The 20,858-nt window shown below is 36.8% G+C and overlaps 1 protein-coding gene and 1 long non-coding RNA gene across 9 annotated transcripts in view; one reads left to right on the top strand and one right to left on the bottom strand.

Annotated features, from left to right (window-relative positions):
- Positions 1 to 20,721, top strand: part of LOC145525661 (uncharacterized) — a 60,239-nt gene extending 39,518 nt beyond the window's left edge. The window contains exons 4-7 of the long non-coding RNA XR_014068360.1: positions 16,907 to 16,996; positions 17,108 to 17,192; positions 19,043 to 19,192; positions 20,592 to 20,721. This is a non-coding gene — a long non-coding RNA (uncharacterized LOC145525661). The remainder of the gene's footprint in view (positions 1 to 16,906; positions 16,997 to 17,107; positions 17,193 to 19,042; positions 19,193 to 20,591) is intronic.
- Positions 1 to 20,858, bottom strand: part of LSAMP (limbic system associated membrane protein) — a 1,066,465-nt gene that overhangs the window by 593,294 nt on the left and 452,313 nt on the right. Inside the window, exon 4 of one of the 8 annotated variants that reach the window (XM_081539125.1) lies at positions 19,893 to 19,940. The exons of the other annotated variants lie outside the window; for them this stretch is intronic. Within the exon in view, the coding sequence (XP_081395251.1) occupies positions 19,893 to 19,940 (48 nt within the window). The remainder of the gene's footprint in view (positions 1 to 19,892; positions 19,941 to 20,858) is intronic. 8 annotated transcript variants of the gene reach the window in all.

Raw genomic sequence — 20,858 nt, 5'->3', positions numbered from 1 at the left:
AAGCTGCATGGGGGAAATTTTCATGCAGCTACAACAAGCCAGGACATGCTCTATTGGAAGTACGGATGCAAGAGAAATATAACTTTGCTCCCTTCCAGCTCTAACATTCTATGACTCTATAATTCAGTGACTGGAGGATCATTTTCATGATTCAGGAGTCAATACTGATGAATTTCCTCCAAAGTGAAAACGTGAGAAAGTGAAGGAGAAATGAAAAGTTGTTCCATTATGTGTTAAGTATTCACAATACCAGGGAGATACAATTTGGGAACAGAGTGAGTGATGAAATATGTAGGATTAGCAAACAAAAGGGGCAGGGGGTGTATCTGAAGGAAAAAAAAAAAAAACTGCAGTGACCATCCATCACCGACCTCTGGAGTGGAAGGGAAAAAAATGTGAAATTCCTGCACCTACTTGTGATGTATTTGCAAAGACAGAATATCTTGCTCAGGGGAAACTTTAAAGAGTCAGACATCTGCTATAGAGCAAACACAGTGAAACATGGGTCACTAAAGAGCCCCTAAGTTACAGAGAGGACAGGTTTGTGACCCTGAAAGTAGGCAGTGCAGGCAGAGCAAAAGCCTACCCTAGATTTGCCACTGACCAACCTGAAGGGATTGATGGGGAATGTGAAAGCAATAAAATAATCAGCAGGGTCCACCTGTTATTTGTATTCTAATAGTAAAGAAAATGGTTTCTTAGGTTTCAGGTAATTTCCTAATACAAGTGCTTTAATGGAAATAAGAGAGTCACCTGAGGCAGCCAGTTTAGCTCAACATGGTCAGTAGAATGCATCATGCCATGTAGAAAGTGACCTGTACTGCTGGCCACAGGCAGTCTTTATGATAGATTCAGGTCACTCGGGGTTTACTGAAGGCCTGGTGCTCTGTGTTGATTATTAGTGGCGGAGCATAGGCACTATTTTTGCCATGTCTCATAAATTTCTTCAGCTTCCAAGAGGCACAGCCCAGATCAACACAACAGAAGCTGAAGGCAGAATGCAAGTCACTTTGAACTGCATAGACAGGCAGGACGAGCCAGCCTGCTGAGTCTGTTTTTGCTTCAACTTCATCTGGGTAGGGATTATTCAGCTACCTGATATCTTCAAATGAACCTGGATAGTTATCAATTATAGCATCACTCTATAGACACTGTGAGAGTGTAAGTCTATTCTTTATGAGTAAGAGGGAAGTTACATAATGTGATGATCTCCTTGCCATGATTTTAAGGCAACAGTTGTGCAAAAAGTAGTATTTCAAGGCTTACAAAGATATGGTCTATAGCCTGGTAAGCTCATCATGGAGATTATCGCCAAAAAAAGAAAAACAACAACAACAACAAAGAAAAATTTAGCAGGAAACTGATCGCATTTGAGTAGTGGTATCACTCAGTGCCAGAGGAGTTTTGCCATATGGATTAGCTGCAAGTATTAGGGCACTGGGCACTGTGCTCTTGCTTTTAGTTCAACTCAGCTCTGATTTCACAGATACAGACAAGAAACATACAAAAAGACATGAGTGGAGAAAAAACTGAAATTCTAAAAGGAAAAGCAAAAAACCTGGAATTCCCCTAGTAATTCATGGCTGTGGGACAAGGAAAGTCCAAACATAGAGTGGACTGATATCAGTCGGTCATTTGACTATCAAGCCAAAGTGGAGTTGAGGGGAGACATTATATTTCAACTCAATGAAAGTTTGCAAAGATATTTGAGAAGTCCTTCACTAGAGATTTTATTTAACCATACCATATTTACTAAAGAAATCTCTACCTCCAGCCTCTTCCATTTCACCTCTCTTAATCATCATATCTGAAATGCACTTAATGCCAACATCTAGTAACCCCCTCCATATGACTCCAATTCCAATGTTCATGAAGGCTCTACAATATTATGATTGAATAATAACTATTTAGCTAGACACAAAATGTGTCAGGGGCCTCAAAAATATATTTAATCCATACAATAATCCTATGAGATAAGTGTTATTACTCTGATGTTAAAGAAAACTAGGAATATATATATTTAAACAATCAGTTTAATACTCAAGGTTCAAAGTTAGGCCTGGCTAACTCTAAAGTTTCCAGCAGAGAAACAATGAAAAAGAGATAAATAGGTTTCGTTAAATTCATTTAGATCCCACTCTCTGATTTCTGTATCTGCAGGCATTCCTTAAAACTTGCTTTAATTTCTTTTAGGCTAAAAGTAAATAGCTTGTGGTTCCTATGTCTGAGTGTCTGTGTGCACACACATGCGTGTACCTATTTTATTTGTTCAATAAATATCTACTGAACACATAATTCTGTGCTAGGCACTGTGCCAAGTACAAAAATGGATAAAACAATTGACATGGTCTCTGCTCTCACAAATATTACCATCTATCTGTCTGTTCTGCTTGATGAGGTAAAGTTATTTAAAACCAAATAGCAGCTGAATACATCAAAATATGGAGGAAGTTGATTCCTAGTGACTTATAAAAGGAAATATGTAGCTATGTATAGGATCAACCATATGTGAAAGACTGACTATCTCATACTATTGTTGTCATCACCATCATCATTACTATAGTTATAAACTAATTTTACTGTTGTAAAACTGGAGAAATTAGAGTTCTGCAGGGCTGCAAACCCTCAGAGCAAGAGTCACCTGGAGAAACAAGAGCAACTAGACACCCATCCCAAGGTTCAGGACTCAGAGTATGTCAAACTTCTCTTTTCTGTAAATGAACAGAGAATTAACTGCCTTATTTGAATAACAATCATTTAATCAAGATGTTTCCAGAGACTTCTAGAAACAGGCAAATGGGGATGATTGCTTAATTACATTCAATAATAAAACTGTACTCTAAATTTCATTGATTTCTATAATTTCAGTTTTAAAATTTTTAATTTCCTCTGATTTCCTTACTTTTTAGACTTTTTTTTTCCTTTGATTGATCTGAGGAAGAAAATAATGTTTTGTTAATACCTATACATTACTCCAGGAAGACCAGCAAGTGTTCCCTAAAATTTAGCATCAGTTACTAGTTCAGCTACTAAGCCTAGATGAGCTGGTATAACTAGTTGATGAAAAAGCAAAACCAAACAGAGAAGCAGAAAACAGAATTAGGGATATTAATAACTACTGATTACTTCCCACTAGAGTGTTCCTTTACTATGAATGCCATACTTGGTGAATAAAAAATATGGTATGCCATATACATAATCTAAAGGAAGAATGCATTTTGAAATAAGGTGAAGGAAGAAACCAAGAAGCATCCTACAAATTAAAAAGTCTGAGTGTAAATTATTAAAATTAACACACACCCTAAAAGAGTTAGACTTTGGAACCTCAGGCAAAACTTATGAAAAAGAAAATTACCTTTTAATTGCAAATAATATTGCCCAGATAAGCATTTCTTGGAGATTAGTGCTACTGAGCATTGTCAGATGTTCCTGTTAATGAGATTTTTAAATTTTAGGTGCCCCATGTATGCCCAATGAGTACCCCCCCACAACCAAGACAAATGATTTATTTTTATAAGGGTTAGTTGTGTCTTATCAGATAGAGTTCTAATACCTCTCTGTAGTTTGCCTGAGTATCTGTGACCCTTTGGAGCTAATTCCTATTTTTATTTTCATTGTTATTAATTATTATGATCAATCACAGAATCTTAAGAGATGAAACAACCCATTTGGATGATTGTCTGACATCTTGGTTCAGATGGTAAAGAATCCACCTGCAATGAAGGAGACCTGGGTTTGATCCCTGGGTTGGGAAGATCCCCTGGAGAAGGGAATGGGTACCCACTCCAATATTCTTGCCTCGAGAATCCCATGGACAGAGGAACCTGGTGTGCTACAGTCCATGGGTTTGCAAAGAGTCAGACGTGATTGAGCAACTAACACTTTGAATTTTGAACTTTCATTTTACAGAGGAGAATGCTGAAAACCATGTATTGCCACATGTCACGCAAGTATTTCAGGCAGGCTTGGAAATTTATTCATTCAACACAGATTCATTAAGTACCCGCCATGTGTTGGTTTTAGTTCCACACCATTCTCCTACAACAGTGTCTCCTGACATAACCATTATCGTATTGCCTCCTCTCTCCCAATATCCTTAAATCTGTATGCTCATTTAGTTACCAAAGTAAGAATAATTTATACAACAAATCCCTCTACCCATCAAATCAGTTCCTGGACTTGGTAAATAAACTAATAAAGATGATTTATTTGTGCACAGTTTTGGAAAATATCCAAGTGATGCTTTTAATTTATGTTAAAAACAATAACACAAGAAATCAACTTTCCACAAAAACAGAAAAAATCCAAAATATTGCTAGAAGAATATAATCCTGCTTAGAGCTATGCACTTAGCACTGAATTGCTAATCATTTTATCTGTATAAGATAGAACAAAGTGACAATAACAACAATCGTCCTTCCTCATACTCATTCGTCATGAAATGAGTTTTGATGAAGGTCAATCTTTTACTATTGTACACAGAATTTGCCTCTTCTTCCCTAACCTCATCCTTAACTTGAAGAAGTATTTTCACAGTTGGTAGGTCAGTCAAATAATTGCTTCAAAAAGAAATAATGGCTCTCTTTACAATTATAGGCAAATTCATAAAGGTCTAGTTTAACATAGTCAGGCAGTAACAATGTATGTGCAGAGAACTGACACTAACTGACACCACTGAAGGACTTGATCATTTATATCAGGGTAGCCTTCTCACCTTTTCCTCCTTTTACTCTCTAGCTCAGTCTCTGCCTTTCTCCCAGTCTCTCTTTTTCTCTCTCTTTAAAATATTCGACTACTTTGTTTTCATGGGTTGCGAGAGTTTCCATTTTAAAGATAACTAATACAATGGATTTTAAAAACAGGGATTGTAGGTAATGAGACAGTGGTACCAAAAGGGCAACTATACAGTCAAAACTGACAAGACCATTGCTCCATGGCCCATTGAAACTAGAACCCTAGAGATTCACAGTGAATTTCAGGTGATTTCACTCACTCACTCACTTTATCCTATTCATAATCTTAACAGTAGAAATAGATATACCATATTTTGAAGATAAAGGAATATAACAATGTGAAAAAACAGAAAAAAAATGTGAGTCAGAAAGAGGGACAGACATAAAGTAAACAAGATGGAAAACATTACTGTCCATCACTTATTCAATCCATTTTTACAAATGAACTCTAAAGTATGTACATGGGAGAAGTAGAAAATGAAAGTCTAGGATATGCCGAGTGATCATACACCACAGCCAGCTGGTACACCTGTTACCACAGCATCATTATTGGTAGCACTCCTTCCACTCTCAAAAGTTTCACAGGTCAAACAATAAATTATACAGTCACCCTAAGGGTAGAAACTACTCTCAATAGTTTGGATTTTCTACAAGTGAATAAAATTCATTTCATTTATAGCCCATTGTTTATTATACAAAGAATCATATTCTCTTCACACCTGAATACAATGAATTTGATCCCAGTCAGAAAAAACTCAGTCACAGCTGTGTTCCTGGAAGCCTCTGGATAGTGGGCTAGGTAAATCTCTAGCCCAGCACCAACACACCAACAGCCCAGTGTACTTGGCATTATGACCTCACTGTCATGTGTTCAACTTCCTTTCTTTTTAACAAGGTACCTGACGTTCAAGGTTTGGTTCATGGAAAGGAAAGGGCGGTGGTAATTAGAAATAGCATTGTTAGGACTAGGCCTTCTCTAATCCATGTGTCCTTGGTAGTAAATTAAAGGTACGTGACTGTGAAACCAACATCAATTACTCTTCACTCCCACTGCATTGAAAGCATTAGTTATAGACATTTTCTACTAGTGAAGTAATATAACCACCAGTATTCAATCCCTATCACAGGATTAATCCTCATTTGAAGCTATTTTTGAAAACAGCTTTTCTTTTAACCCATTGTGTTTGTAAAAATTTAAAAATCAATAAAATGACAAACAAAAACATCAAAAACTTCCTAACGAAGATGTGAGAAACAGACTCTTACTCACTGCTAGAGATGATAACTCTAAAACCTGTTTGAAATTAATTGGCAAAAACTTTTACATTTAAACATGTACTGCTTTTGAGAAGCTGATCCTAATTTAGTAATTAGCATAATGGTTAAGAGAGCAGGCTCTGGATGCAGACTGCTGGGGTGTGAACCTGGACTCAGCCTCATAGCACAAGTGTGACTTTGAGCAAATTTCTTAAAGTCGCTGGGCCTCACTTCTCTCCGCTATCCCATGTATGGAGATAAAAACTAACGTACAGTATACAACTGCAGGGGATGAATGTAACATGCGTAGAAAAGTTCTGACCTAAGAGCAATCAATAACAGCTATTATTTTTATTATGATTTAGAAGTGGTGTAAAGCGAAGAAGAACTGAAGAGCCTCTTGATGAAGGTGAAAAAGGAGAGTGAAAAAGTTGGTTTAAAACTCAACATTCAGAAAACCAAGATCATGGCATCTGGTCCTATCACTTCATGGCAAATAGATGGAGAAACAATGGGAACAGTGACAGACTTTATTTTCTTGGGCTCCAAAATCACTGCAGATGGCGACTGCCATCATGAAATTAAAAGATGCTTGCTCCTTGGAAGAAAAGCTATGGAAAACCTAGAAAGCATATTAAAAAGCAGAGACATCACTTTGCCAAAAAAGTTGGTCAAAGGTATGGTTTTTCTAGTAGTCATGTATGAATGTGAGAATTGGACCATAAAGAAGGCTCAGTGCCAAAGAATTGATGCTTTCAAACTGTGGTGTTGGAGAAAACTCTTGAGACTCCCTCGGACTGCAAGGAGATCAAACCAGCCAATCCTAAAGGGAATCAACCCTGAATATTCATTGGAAGAACTGATGCTGAAGCTGAAGCTCCAATACTTTGGTCACCTAAAACAAAGAACATACTCATTAGAAAAGACCCTGATGCTGGGACAGATTGAAGGCAGGAGGAGAAGAGGACGATGGAGGATGAAATGGTTGGATGGCATCACCAATTCAATGGACATGAATTTGAGCAAGCTCCGGAAGATGGTGAAGGACAGGGAAGCCTGGCACGCTGCAGTCCATGGGATTGCAAAGAGTTGGACACACTGAGCGACTGAACAACAACAAAGAAATAAAGTACCAATACAAAAGGATAATATTGAAAGTATATTATATTGTTTCCAATGTGGAAAAAAAATGGAAACAACTGGATAACCATCAAGATGAGAATGGTTAAATATATGTTATAATGTGGAATATTATATATTTTATTTTTTAAATGAGTTAGAAATACATTTGTTGTTTTTGCTTGGGTTATTTCATATGAAAAGCAAACTGCAGACTTTTTACCTCAGTATCCTCTCACTTTTTAAAAAACAAAATCGCCATTTCCAAAGAAATACTCTGCTGCTGCTGCTGCTAAGTCGCTTCAGCCGTGTCCGACTCTGTGCGACCCCATAGATGGCAGCCCACCAGACTCGGCCGTCCCTGGGATTCTCCAGGCAAGAATACTGGAGTGGGTTGCCATTTCCTTCTCTAGTACATGAAAGGGAAAAGTGAAAGTGAAGTCGCTCAGTCGTGTCCAACTCTTAGCGACCCCATGGACTGTAGCCTACCAGGCTCCTCCGTTCATGGGATTTTCCAGGCAAGAGTACTGGAGTGGGGTGCCATTGCCTTCTCCAAAGAAATACTCTACATGTATAATATTCATTATACCAATAATTTTTGAGCACTATCAGACTCTATTGTAGCAGTGAGTTATAGCAGTAATAAAAACAGACACAAAATTTCACCCTAAGAAGCTTATATTCTAGTGGGCATGGGCCAACAACAACAGCAACAACATAAAAAAAAACATATAGTATCTCCTATGGTAATAAATGCTTTAGGGAGAAAATCAAGCTGTGTCGCTGCACATAGGGAGATCCTTAGAAGGCAGTGGTGGTTGGGGAAATCTTAATTTTAAACAGGGTGGTTAGGACATGTCTCTAAGGAGAGGAAAAATATACTTCAGCAAAATTCCAAAAAAGAGGTGAAAAGGTAAAATACACTTCTATGTTTTCTGATTAGGTGCATATGTTTGCATATTTTATATGAATATGAAGAAACATAAAAGAGTATACCAAGGTATTAAATTTAATAACTTCAGGTAAGATACAATAGGGGAGGGGTCAAGACTGGAGGAAGGTTATAAGTTTTATTCTTTCTATATTTTTTATTGGTACAACAATTACTAATAATTAAGTAAATTAGAGCAATTAAGGAAAGACGTAAATGGAGGAATGAAAAACATAAAAACTCAGATTAATAAATTTCCAGTCACAGCACATAGGAGGTGCTCAGAAAACACAGGTGGAACTGAAATATAAATGTGTCCTCACATCACTCAAGGATTCTCCAGGGTTTGGCAGATAAGGCAACTGAGGCCAACAGAGGTTGAATGTTGGTTAAAGACATAAGTTTTAATTGTCTTTATGTACTCTACACCGATCTATCTTCAAGGAATTTACCTAGAGAAAATTCTCAGTGCTTTTTATAAAGAACTTTCCAAAGGCTGCCTTAGAGGCTGTTAAACAGGGCCCCCAAGAAGAAAGGAGGGATGTGGGAGTTTGGTGTTGGTGGAGGAGGAGATAAGAAAACTGCACTGCTGACAGTGACGATCAGGTAGCACACCTGTTGTGTCCCACACACAATATAACTGATTTGCTTGAATTTTGCCTTTGTTTCTTCTCTATATCCTACGTTCCAGTGGAGGTGTCCTGAACCAGGAAAAACGATCAAAAGCTAAACATCTGAAGGGAGAAGAAACAGAATGAGGATACTTCAGCAGCATCAGTCCCTGAATACTGGCTTGAGCACCTGACAGGGGCCTGCAGACAGGGCTGGCCTTTGCTATGTCAGGAAAGAATCCTGAAGAACTTTCCAGAGGCAGCAGCATATTTACATATGCACCCATCCATCCTTGCTCTCACATTACATGTAATTATGTCCCTTCTCAACTGAATAAAGTCAGAGCTCCTCAGGCTGGACTAAACATGCTCTTTCTATTGATTGGAAGAATACTCCACTGAAAACTAAGAATGAATAGCAGTGATGATCTATTAATCATTAATAAATAAAAGCATAACCCCATAAGCTGTCGTCTGTTTATCTGGATTGCTGCTGAAAATGTGAAAGACGTTATTGCTCTCTGATACCATTCCCTTCAAACTGTCTGCTCTGGCTTACTCAGGATTTGGGTAAACACATTTCTTGAAATGTTCAAGGACAGTACTAACCAGAAGACAAAGGCATTATCTCATTTCTGATAATGCCAACTATGTCCTTATTTAAACATATTAATATCGGCAATGTGTGAATATTATGTTCTTTCAGTTAACAGAGTGAAAATACAGGTGGCGACTTCAGAGATAACTTTAACTAATCCTTTGGACATCGTGATATGATTTTTCCATCAGCTCCTGTAATTTGGTTAAAAGGTTAATCAGGCTTCACTATATGCACAGATAGAGAATGCACACACCTACCCTAGATATTTAAGCAGAAAGCTCCACTTGTCTTAAAAATTCTCCCTGACTTCTCTGACATTTCCACCATTAAGGTTAATTATCAACAGAGGGGATCCTTTAAAACCATTTAACAGTGTGGGGTTGGTTATCAAAGTCTCTGGAAGAGAACAAGCTTCTGATAGGTATTCAAGGAAAGAATCGGGATGGGAAAGGAGAAGATGCGACCATTTCAGGGAGTGAGACTTGCCAGTCAAGGCCAGGTACAAAAGGAGCATTTTCATGGGGAGCCAGGGACCTCAGAGGGAGACTAGTCCAAACAGAAACTGAGGAGCAGCGAGAGAAGGCAGAGGTGAAGACAGGAGCAGGAAAAGGCAAACCAGCCTTGTTTACAGTGTAGGCTAGACATGCTCCAAAGAAGGGTCATTAAATAAATCTCCTTTGAAGTTTTAAGCTCTAATATGGAAATATTCTGTTAGATAAAACTGTATTTGTAGTCCTTTATTTTGCCTCTCTAGAGATGTAGCGTGCCTCAGAGTAACATATTCAAATAACTGAAACATTCAAAAAATATTCAAATGACTATTCCTTTAATCTCTAAAACATGCTTTCATTTTAAGTTTTTCTTGTTATAAAATGTATCGATTCACTTTCTTTAATTCACATATATTCCATTCCAACAAGCATCAGTTGTCTTACTGCCTTATATGATACAGTTAAATTGGGCTTCCCAGGTGGCGCTAGTGGTAAAGAGTCCTGCTGCCGATGCAGGAGACATCTCGCAAGAGCCTCAGGTTCAGGCCCTGGGTCAGGAAGATCCTCTGGAAGAACAAATGGCAACCCACTCCAGTATTCTTGCCTGGAAAATTCCATGGACAGAGAAGCCTGTGGGGTAGAGTTCATGGGGCCACAAAGAGTCAAACACAACTGAGCAAACATGCATATGATGCAGTGAAAGAACTTTCTTGGAGTCTCTTAGTATATGTACATAGGTTATTTGCCCAATGTGGAATGCTTCAAACACTGTCCGAAGTTTCTTTAGCTTCTTTCCTTTGTCATTAGTTGCCTATACACAGAAATACTTGCACCTTTTTGTAGGATTTGGAATAATTTTCACATCCAACCTTAAAATGGTAAGTATAGTCCACCTTCTTCTAAAACTCATTCAGCTGGGCTCTGTTCCCTCAAAATCTTCACTACTTGTTCTTGTGTTCAATATACCTCCTTGAAGATAGTAATTAGTTCTAGTCTGACCTCTGGTTAATCTGAATATGAGACTTAAGTAAATATGAAAGAATCATGAGACAGAGATGTAGTTGCAGGCAAACCAAGAGGAAATGGGGGTTAATAATGCCACATGCCTAGGAATGTGACTAAGTTAGAAAAAGGGTTGGGTGACCTAACTGGGAAAATTCAGACAAAGATAAATTATATTCCTCTACTCTTCCTGAATTATTCAAAATGATCAATTAACTCAAGCTAGTTTCTGCCCATAAGAGTTAGAGTTTGAACCATATAATTATGGTACTTGATGATATTTAATTCAGCACTTTATAATAAACTGTCTTGGTATTGTTATTTAATTGCTTTACGTTCACAGTTTTATGTCCTTACCAAGACTACATACACCTTGAAGGCAGGGATCAAATCTTATCACCATGTGGGGTTTTTCCATAGCTATTTAGATAATCCAGTGCATGTAGAGAACATGCTACAACTCTGCCCTGAATTGAATTGTTATATATGAATCTTTAAAATTAAGGTGAAATTAGGATAATATAAACCTCTTTCTGCTACTATCCAGCCCAGCGACAATACTAAACTGGGAGAAAAGTGTCTAGGTGTGGTTATCTGGATATTATGTCATAAAAGAAATAAAACTCATTTTCTATATCATATTTTAATATAATGGAATGGCTATATTATGTAAATTCCATTGAAAGTTTACAGATTTGTGCATATTCATACAAGCAGTGGATTATACATAATGAGACCCACTTTAGGAAATAACAATTTGAGTCTAATAACAGAATGATTCAATTAAGAGAAAGTTCATAAAAATTATTGTAGAAGAGCTTAGTTCTAAGATACCTCAAATGTATATCCACTCAATGGTTTATTTTTTGTTGATAGCTAGAATATCACTGATAAGAGTGTGGCTGAAAAGAATATTATCAGGATCTGCTAGCGCCCTTCCCACTCTTTTCTTTTAACATTTGAAGCTGGAGCCACTAACACCCATGTATGCGCTCAGTCGCCTAGTCGTGTCCAACACTTTGCAACACCATGGGCTCCTCTCCATGGGATTTTCCCAGCAAGAATACTGGAGTGGGTTGCCATTTCCTCCTCCAGGGGATCATCCTAACTCAGGGATCAAAACCACATCTCCTGCTTCTTGTGCACTGCAGGCAGATTCTTTACCACTGAGCTACCAAGGGAGCCCAATATTTATGTTTAACACTGGTCAGGGAACATTTCGAGGCATCTAAGCTATTAATAACAGAATAGTTAGTCTTGCTTTGCCTTCTGCACCCAAATTCTGAAATTAACTGATAATCCTATCCCTTCCAGCCATACATCCCTGATCCTTTTTAGACCATCCTTGGATCAAAACCCAAAGCAGGCATTCCTAGGGTCAACTACTTGGATGCAAACTGCAGACCTTGCTGATGCTGCCTGCCTCTCTACCTGTATCCTATTTACAATCATCATTTTAGAAACACTTTGACCACCAGGCCTAGGCATTCCAGGTTTGACTGTCCCACTACAGTCTGAGCCATGGTTCTGCTAATTACCAAATACCTTGCCTTTGTTGCATTAACCTTTGTTGAGTTGAGAGAATCACAGCTCTCCTGGCTTTTCCTTGATGGTGAAGGAGCTTAAGTATTTCCTTGTACCCATTTAGAATCACAGAATGATAAAAAGTTTCAGATCTCAGAGGGACTGAAGAGATGCTACAAGTTTAAACCTGAATTGGGTAGTTCATGTAAATGCAAAATTTTATGGCAGGTTTCCTTAGGGTCTGCCAGAGGCAAGATAAAACATCTATCTGGCACCCATGCATTCTCCAAGGAAACAGAAGGAGGTGGACACTGGGGGTACCATCAATGATTTTATAATTCTTTAAGAAACTGGGGGAAGCCACAGAGTCTAAGGCTGCAGAAAAAGTGCTGTGTTTGTATTGTGTGTCTCTGTTGTGTGTGTATGTGTGTGTATAATATTTTCTTCAGGAAGAGAGGATTCATAAGACTAGGCAAATGTACACAACACTTACATCTAAATAGCATGACTAATTCCCCAGCACTTCACTATGGATGTTGTTTATTTCTTATATAATAATATACACTGGCTTTTATATATTAATTCAAATAAGAAGCTGACTTTGTTAGCTACCGATTCTGTAAAATGAAACCCACTGTGTAAAGATAACTTGGATTCAGCATATATTTGATTTCCATATATATATATGTGCATCAATTCTGAATTTTAAGATTTGAGTAATATCTGTAATAAGATATTACAGTAATATCTGTAATAAGGAAAACAAGCAAATTCATACAGTCTGCTTTGCATTTTAAGATTTTTTTTTAATAAGCTTTCCTGCTGATTAGGAATTACTGTATGAAAATATCTTTTAAAATAATTTTTTTTCCATAGAAAGTCAGTTTTTTTATAATTATAGACCTAATCAAGAGCTAGGTCCTTAATTTAACCTTACAGCAAGATCATCAAATTACCAAACACGAACACTAGGTCTGACTACCCTGATATTACTTTTTTGAGCTAATGTTTAAAACTATAATTTTATAATAAGATAAAAGCAGATTTCACTCATTTAATTAATCTCTATGTAATTAAATGGGAAAATTGGTTATATTTTATTAAAAAGTAATTATTTTCAACATTTTCCCTGAAAAGTAAAGTACCAGAATTCTCTTTGACAAATATGAATCTTTTGTGAAATAAGTGGAGATTTATGGAATCAAAGTCTTTTCAAGTTCAAAAAAGACAATGACTATCCTATTAAGATTACCTCAAATACTACCAATGGATGACACCTATAGGTTTAATAAGTAGATAATCCAAAACTATGCACAATGGTAACTAAATCATTCACCAAAGCCTAGTTTAGGAGACTTAAAACCATAATTCACCGTGTACATTACAAGACAATAAAACAAAATGTTCATATATAGAGTATAAACCTCAAAGAGATGGTCAAGTATGCAAACTGACTGGTATTTTTAAAGACCAATTTTATGTATATGCTGCATGGATTTTTAGATAAGGTTTACAACCACTGGGCCCAATTATCTTGTTCCAAAGCTAACACAAATAAATAATAAATAAACCCTGAAAACATACTGTAAAAAAATTTTGTTTTTTTTTTATCAGTTTGTGCTTTATTGAGAGCAACAGAAAATTTCCACTAAGGCTAACATAAGGGGGGAAAATGGAACTGATTGGCTTCACAAGGTAAGACAGAGAATCAAAAAAAAAAAAAAAAACAGTTGAATACTCAGATTTTAAGAAAATAAAATACCAGGGAAGCTTCAGAGACTGTGGAGGTAGGAACCCATGGAGAGTCTCCTTAGTTTCATTTCCAGATGCATGAGTTCCAATCACTTCCCGTCCTGCTCCATGTTCCAGCACTTTCAAATGCTGAGAAGACTTGCTCAGTCCAATCCCCCAATCCACATGGAGAAGGCTTCACGGTTGACAGCCTAAACAACAGGTGGAATGTAGCAGTAACAGTTTCCCAAAGGAAAAGCTAGCTGCTTTTATAAGAATAGAGAAAAATGGATCCTAGCAGGCCAAACTCCTTCATTCTATGTGGGCCTTATTCAGGGTAGGCATCTGCTGCCATTTGCTGGAGCTAATGTCTGAGGACATATGAATATAGGAGAGTTGTTGGATGACAATAGTCTAGATGCCTTAGGAATAAGGCATTAATCTCAGCTGCAAGACAACACCAGAGGGAATGCCATAGAAGCCTAAAGTCCTCCCCATATTTGGAAGGAAAGTAAGCTTTGCTATGCCAAGTTACATCTGACATGAGAATAAAAAAAATGAAGCCCATTAGTTATGCTCAGTGCTAGAATACAATAGTAAATTTACTATTTGGAATGCTTTTTTTAAACTTTGATATGAGTGACCTATGAAATGAAAGACATTTTGTCTTTATGTAGACCTGTTCCTATACAAAAATGCTGACTGAATAAAAACCCTACTACAAAACAAAAATGTGAGATGTTCATGTTATATTTTAATAATAGGTACTGCTGGCTTCAGTATAATTTTTAAAAGAGTAGTACATACAAATAAAGAGCTAAGAATTGTTAATAAAACAAACATGTATTTGGTAATTATTCTTCCCTGTCAAAGAGCATTTTTGGAGTTATTAGAATGTAAAGAAATGAGCAGTCTTGTTATAAACTTTGGACTATTTTTAAATATCTGCCCATCTTTTATGATATCTGTATCATGTATGAAATCTCTTGCAATAATAAAGAAAACCTAGATTCCATGAAAGAAATTTTGATTTATGTGAGCCTTTCAATGGTAGTTATTATAAAATATCATATTCAAATTATATTTTAAACTTATTGAGAACAGAGAGTATGAGTTTAGTTCTTTTTTAAGCTAAGGTACATTTATACTATGTATATAATAATATTTTAATTAGTTAATCCATCAATGTGTAATGATTATTTCCCTTTGAATTAATCAGTCCTTAAAAAAATAACTTTTTTTTTGGTATGATATAAACACATAGGCTCAAGATGCTGAAGCCTTTCAAATGGCAAAAATGATAAAGATATAGACTTGTCCCGTCTTCAACACAACATTATGAAATCACTCCATATCAGACCAATCATGTCACCTTGGTAACCTAGTATGGGGTCAGAGGTCAACATAGCTTCAGGTATCTACATTGTGCAAACACTGCATAGCCTTTAGTAGCTTTTGGGTGGCACCTGAACATTAGGAAAGTAAAACACCAGGGACCAGAACTTGAAAGCAGGAACCCAATCAGAGCTGAGTTCATTATCCTTAGGATGATGGGTTCCAAGACAATATTCTGGAGAACAAACTACAGTTTACCTTAAGGAAACTTTTTGTTGCTGTTGTTCTAGTGAAGTGGGCCAAGAGAGACTTGGATTTCCTTGAAGTCAATATCTTACTTCTATCAAAAGCAACTCTTTTTATGACTCATCAACTTTTCATAAAGGTGAAGACCAAGATTGATAAGCAGTAAGGATCAGTGCATTTTTCCAGCAATAGCTTTTGGTATTGACTACTCAGATTAATTTATCACTATATCTTTAAATAGCCATTCATATTTGTCTGCACATAGAATTGCCATTCAGGATCTTCCCACACATACTTTAACATAATTGGATAAAAAGTTTCAAGGAAACATGGAGAAAAGTTCCAAAGGATCAAAGAAGCCCAGGTACATGATCTCCAAAGAGTTCTGGGGGAAGTGCCTGAGAAGCCACGCATCTGTTCATTTATTACTTTAGAAAACCATGTATTGAGTAGCAACTTGGCTATTAGGGCAGGAAATATAGAAATACTAGATCAATTCTGTGCTCTTAAGGTTTACCGTTTCTGCTTTATTAATGGTGGCTGGGATTAGGGAATAATTCTAGATACCAAAGTCCAAGACCTATTTATTTTGCCCTATTTTTCAAAGAAAATTTTTTGAATCTTTCTTATCAATCACACCGCACCTAGTGTTGAGTCACTTTCTAGCCATTTGTATTGCCTAAGCGCATCACAAAATAAAATGGTAGGAGAGGGGATGAATTGATTTGATTTGCCAGACTTTGGGGAAAGGTAGTTGGCATATCTTTCATCTAGAACAATTACTCCTATGCCTTATCTAAACATTTCCAATTGGCACATTAGACACTAACAACCTGTTCAGTAGCAATTGATTAGATTAGTGGTAAGATAATTGGATCCTTTCATTAGAAGAATCCAAGGTATGAACATAGCCCAATAAGATCCTATATTTCTTGAATATGTATATCTAAGGACTTAAACTAGGGAATCACAAACCCTGGCATCTTCAATATGTTGATCTATTTCCTAAGCTGGGCATGGAGTATGTGTGTGCTGAATACATCATAAAACACAAAAAGAGAAATCAGACAGCCATCCATTACAAAGACATGAAGACTTAAATATATCTTATGTTTGTGTATCCTTTCTATGGCCTCACTTTCTACCAAGTGTAATTCTTTCTGACTTAAGTTTCTTGATGTCTGAACAGGGTATTTCTTTCCATTTTTTATATGTATTCATTTCCTTACTGTTCTTTTTATGTCAAATGAAACCCACTGCTTATGAGCAACAGTAATTATTTTCACTCTTCCTCTTATCTTTGTTTCCCCACACATTTCTTTTAGGCCTAATGCCTGTGACTACATGCCATCTAAGAACATACTGGTCTGTAAGCACAAATGAACATTCTCTTAACCTCAGGACGTGAGTGGCAGGTGAGTAAGTGGGAGCACAATTGCTTCTGGTAAATGCAGGTGGGTGGAAAATGTTAGCTGCCTGATATGTTCTTTTAAACGCTGTAATAATATTTCTGATTTAATTAATAGTGTGAGAAGAGCACTGGTAAAGGCTCAGAGGGATGCCTGCAGCATTCAGCCATGCACAAAGAAGGAGGAGAACCTCTCCTGACAGGTTAAAACCACGCTAACACACAGAAAACAGGGCTGAAGGCAATCTGATACTCATAACTCCAAAAGAAGAGACGGCTAAGCATGGGCAGAAATCATACAAATTCTTCTGTTAAGCCCTCCAAAATACTTTCATTACCTACCTGTATCTCAGAAGACATTTTTAAACACAGAAAAAGATCGAGTAGGAAGTTGCAACTAATCTTTGTAACTGACAGTGATTATTTAGATTCTAGGTAAAGCAATGAGACCAATCTGAGGCTAATTTAAACTTGTTCAATAAAACATGCTCAAAGTTAGGTGAAAGTAGTTAGCCTAGTTCTGAATGTACTTTATTAGTTCCCTCTAAAAGAGGACTCTGGAGAAGGCAATGGCACCCCACTCCAGTACTTTTGCTTGGAAAATCCCATGGACGGGGGAGCCCGGTGACTGAAGCGATTTAGCAGTAGCAGCAGCGGCGGCAGCAGCAGCAGCTTTTCCAAATGAGTCCTCTTTTGCTGCTGCTGCTGCTAAGTCGCTTCAGTCGTGTCCGACTCTGTGTGACCCCATAGACGGCAGCCCACCAGGCTCTGCCGCCCCTAGGATTCTCCAGACAAGAATACTGGAGTGGGTTGCCATGTCCTTCTCCAATGCAGGAAAGTGAAAAGTGAAAGTGAAGTCGCTCAGTCCGTGTCCGACTCTTAGCGACCCCATGGACTGCAGCCTACCAGGCTCCTCCGTTCATGGGATTTTCCAGGCAAGAGTACTGGAGTGGGTTGCCATTGCCTTCTCCGTTGGAAAAGCTGGCTCTAGTCAAATGGGCTTCTTAGCACTCAAATCCAAAGGAAAAACAATGCCTACAATCACGTTAGACACTTTTAATAGAATTTCCTATCTGTGAGTATGACACGTTAAAGGAACCATTAGTGACTGAATGCTTCATCAAGACAAGCTGTAATAGAGGTCAGTACTTCTATTAATTGTGGGGCTATTTTTCAGAGAAGTAACAAAAGCTTTGGCCATCACACACAGAAATCAGAACATAAGAAATGCAATTATTCCTAAACAAAAAATTTGTATTAATATTTCTAAGGCCTAGGTAATATGTATGTATAATTGTATGTATATATGCATACACACAAGCATGTATGCATATTATATGTATATATGCATATATGTACATATATATGATTTAACTGAAAAAAATCATCTAAGGTTGGCTATAAATTTACCCTATATAAAATTTCAAAAACAAGCAGCATTTTAAAAGATGACACATAAATTCTTGGCCAACTAGAATTTTATCTCATCAGAAAAAAACAATCTTATATTTAATAAATCTAAGTAGCTATGAGAGTCAACAACAAAAAAATCTAGAACTAATATAAGGTAATCTGTACTAATGGGAGTACATAGGTAGTGTTTAAGAGCAAATTCAAGAATGATATTTAAGATCCAATGTGTAAAATTTAGCCTAAAATTTTAAAGAAGAAATAATTTTATTAAGTATGTAACACTGAAAGAAATTCACAGCTTTTCCATAGGCATAAGAAGAAAGCTAGAAAAAAGAAGGCGATCCTATTATATGAAGGGTTTTACATGGAGGTTGTGAGGAATACAATAATAAAGACAGAACTTTTGTCTACAAAGACCTTATAACCTACAGGCTGAGGCAGATGGATGCAGCAAATAGTTTTAATAAATGTCTGGATGTGATACACAGAGAGTAGTCAGAAGAAAAACATTATTTACAACACTAGCTGCAATCTGAGTCAAAGGATAGAAGCATTCATTCCCACGAGAGATTTACTCTTATCTTCTGGAAAACCTCTTTCTGGAATTCATTGGTTGTACTCCCTCTCCCCACCCTGATAGGTCTATTAAAAGAAGGGAGATCAAGAAGTAATGAAGAACTGGGATGCGGGCTTGCCCTCTAGCAGTTCTAGAATAGCACAATTGTTTTAGGAAGTGGTACAGGAATCTAGAGAAGATCAAGAGGAAAACGGTCTCATGAAGAACATAAAGGTATTCTGGAATCTTAGGGGAAATAGATTGTTATGGGTTGAATTGCTATCATTGTTTAGTCACTAAGTCATGTCCAACTCTTTTGCTGTGACCCCATGGACTGTAGCCCTCCAGGCTCCTCTGTCCACAGGATTCTCCAGGCAAGAATACTGGAGTGGGTTGCCACCCAAAATTCATGGGTTGAAGTCCCAGCCCCTTGTATCTCAGACTGTAATGGTTTTTGGGAATGCATGCATGTGTGCTAAGTTGCTTCAGTCATGTCCAACTCTTTGCAACCCTGTGGACCATAGCCTGCCAGGCTCCTCTGTCCATGGGATTCTCTAGACAAGAATACTTGTGTGGACTGACATGCCCTCCTCCTTTCATAATTAAAAAATTATTTTATACACATTTTTAAACAAAATGAATGTATTAAGTTTAGCAAATTCATAAAACACCTAAAAATGAAAATAGTAAATATAAAGACCCTTAGTTCCACCATTTAATGCTGAACACTACTAACATTTACTATTTTTTCTTGTGTGGATTTTTGCGTGTGCGTGTGTGTGCACACAAGTTTGCTTTTGTGTTATACTGTGAATATCAGAATATACATAAAATGTTACATCTTTCCTTTTTACTCTTCTTTTTTTTCAATAAAAATCACTTTTTGTTATTTATGATAATACCACTGCTTAAGGGTACATTTCATGTGACATACCTGTAAGTCATTCTATTAACTTTTAGAGTTGAAGAATATAACATCATCCTGAAATTAAGAATTGAGAAGAAACTGAGTAAAATCAACAATTTATTTTGAGAACATTCTAAATTATTATTTTAGTAACTGAATCCTCTATGTTTTGAGGATTAAAATCACAACACACTTTTCTATATACTAAAGTCTTTTTTTGTATATAAACACTTCAAAATGTATAAATTCAGGTGAACTTTTATCATTTGTGACTACTTTCTTTGTAGGATAACTATTGTATGTATTTTTTATTATGTATAAATTTTACATTTTTATAATTTTATCTGACTTCAGCAATATGTTAAGTTCATTAATGTTCAGGGAGTTTTGCTGCCAATATAGCAGGATTTACTCTTCAGAACTTTAGAATAATTAGAACAAAGTTTGCCAACAAACTTTTAAAACATAGTCTGTAAGTAGGAGAGGTATGGTCATTAAATGTTCTGTGACTTATCAATTCCTTACAAAGAATACTCCAAATTCTACAACCATAACAAGGTAAACTACCTACTATGTGTATTAATTTTAAATATTGATGATGAACTACTCTTGAATTTCATTACCTACTTCTCTAATGCAAAAATCTTGTGTATCTCATTTTAGATAAAATGTGTGATGAAAAAGAGTTCTTTCTTATTACAATGACAAAATATTTTCTCTTCACAGACCACACCGGAGCATGATCTGATGTTTCAAAAACAAAAGACAAAACAGCAACAACAGCACTTCTTACACTAGGAGTGTGTAATGGGATTGGAGTTTTACCCTTGAAACTATATAAACACTTTATGAAAACCATAGTTTAATTTTTGTTGTTAATGGTACTTTCAGTTCAGTTCAGTCGCTCAGTCCAGTCGTGTCCGACTCTTTGCGACCCCATGAATTGCAGCACGCCAGGCCTCTCTGTCCATCACCAACTCCCGGAGTCTACCC

The sequence above is a fragment of the Giraffa tippelskirchi genome, chromosome 2 (genome assembly GCF_054371585.1).
Source record: "Giraffa tippelskirchi isolate mGirTip1 chromosome 2, T2T-mGirTip1v1.2.pri, whole genome shotgun sequence".
Classification (NCBI taxonomy): domain Eukaryota; kingdom Metazoa; phylum Chordata; class Mammalia; order Artiodactyla; family Giraffidae; genus Giraffa; species Giraffa tippelskirchi.
This window is presented reverse-complemented; position numbering and strand designations above follow the sequence as displayed.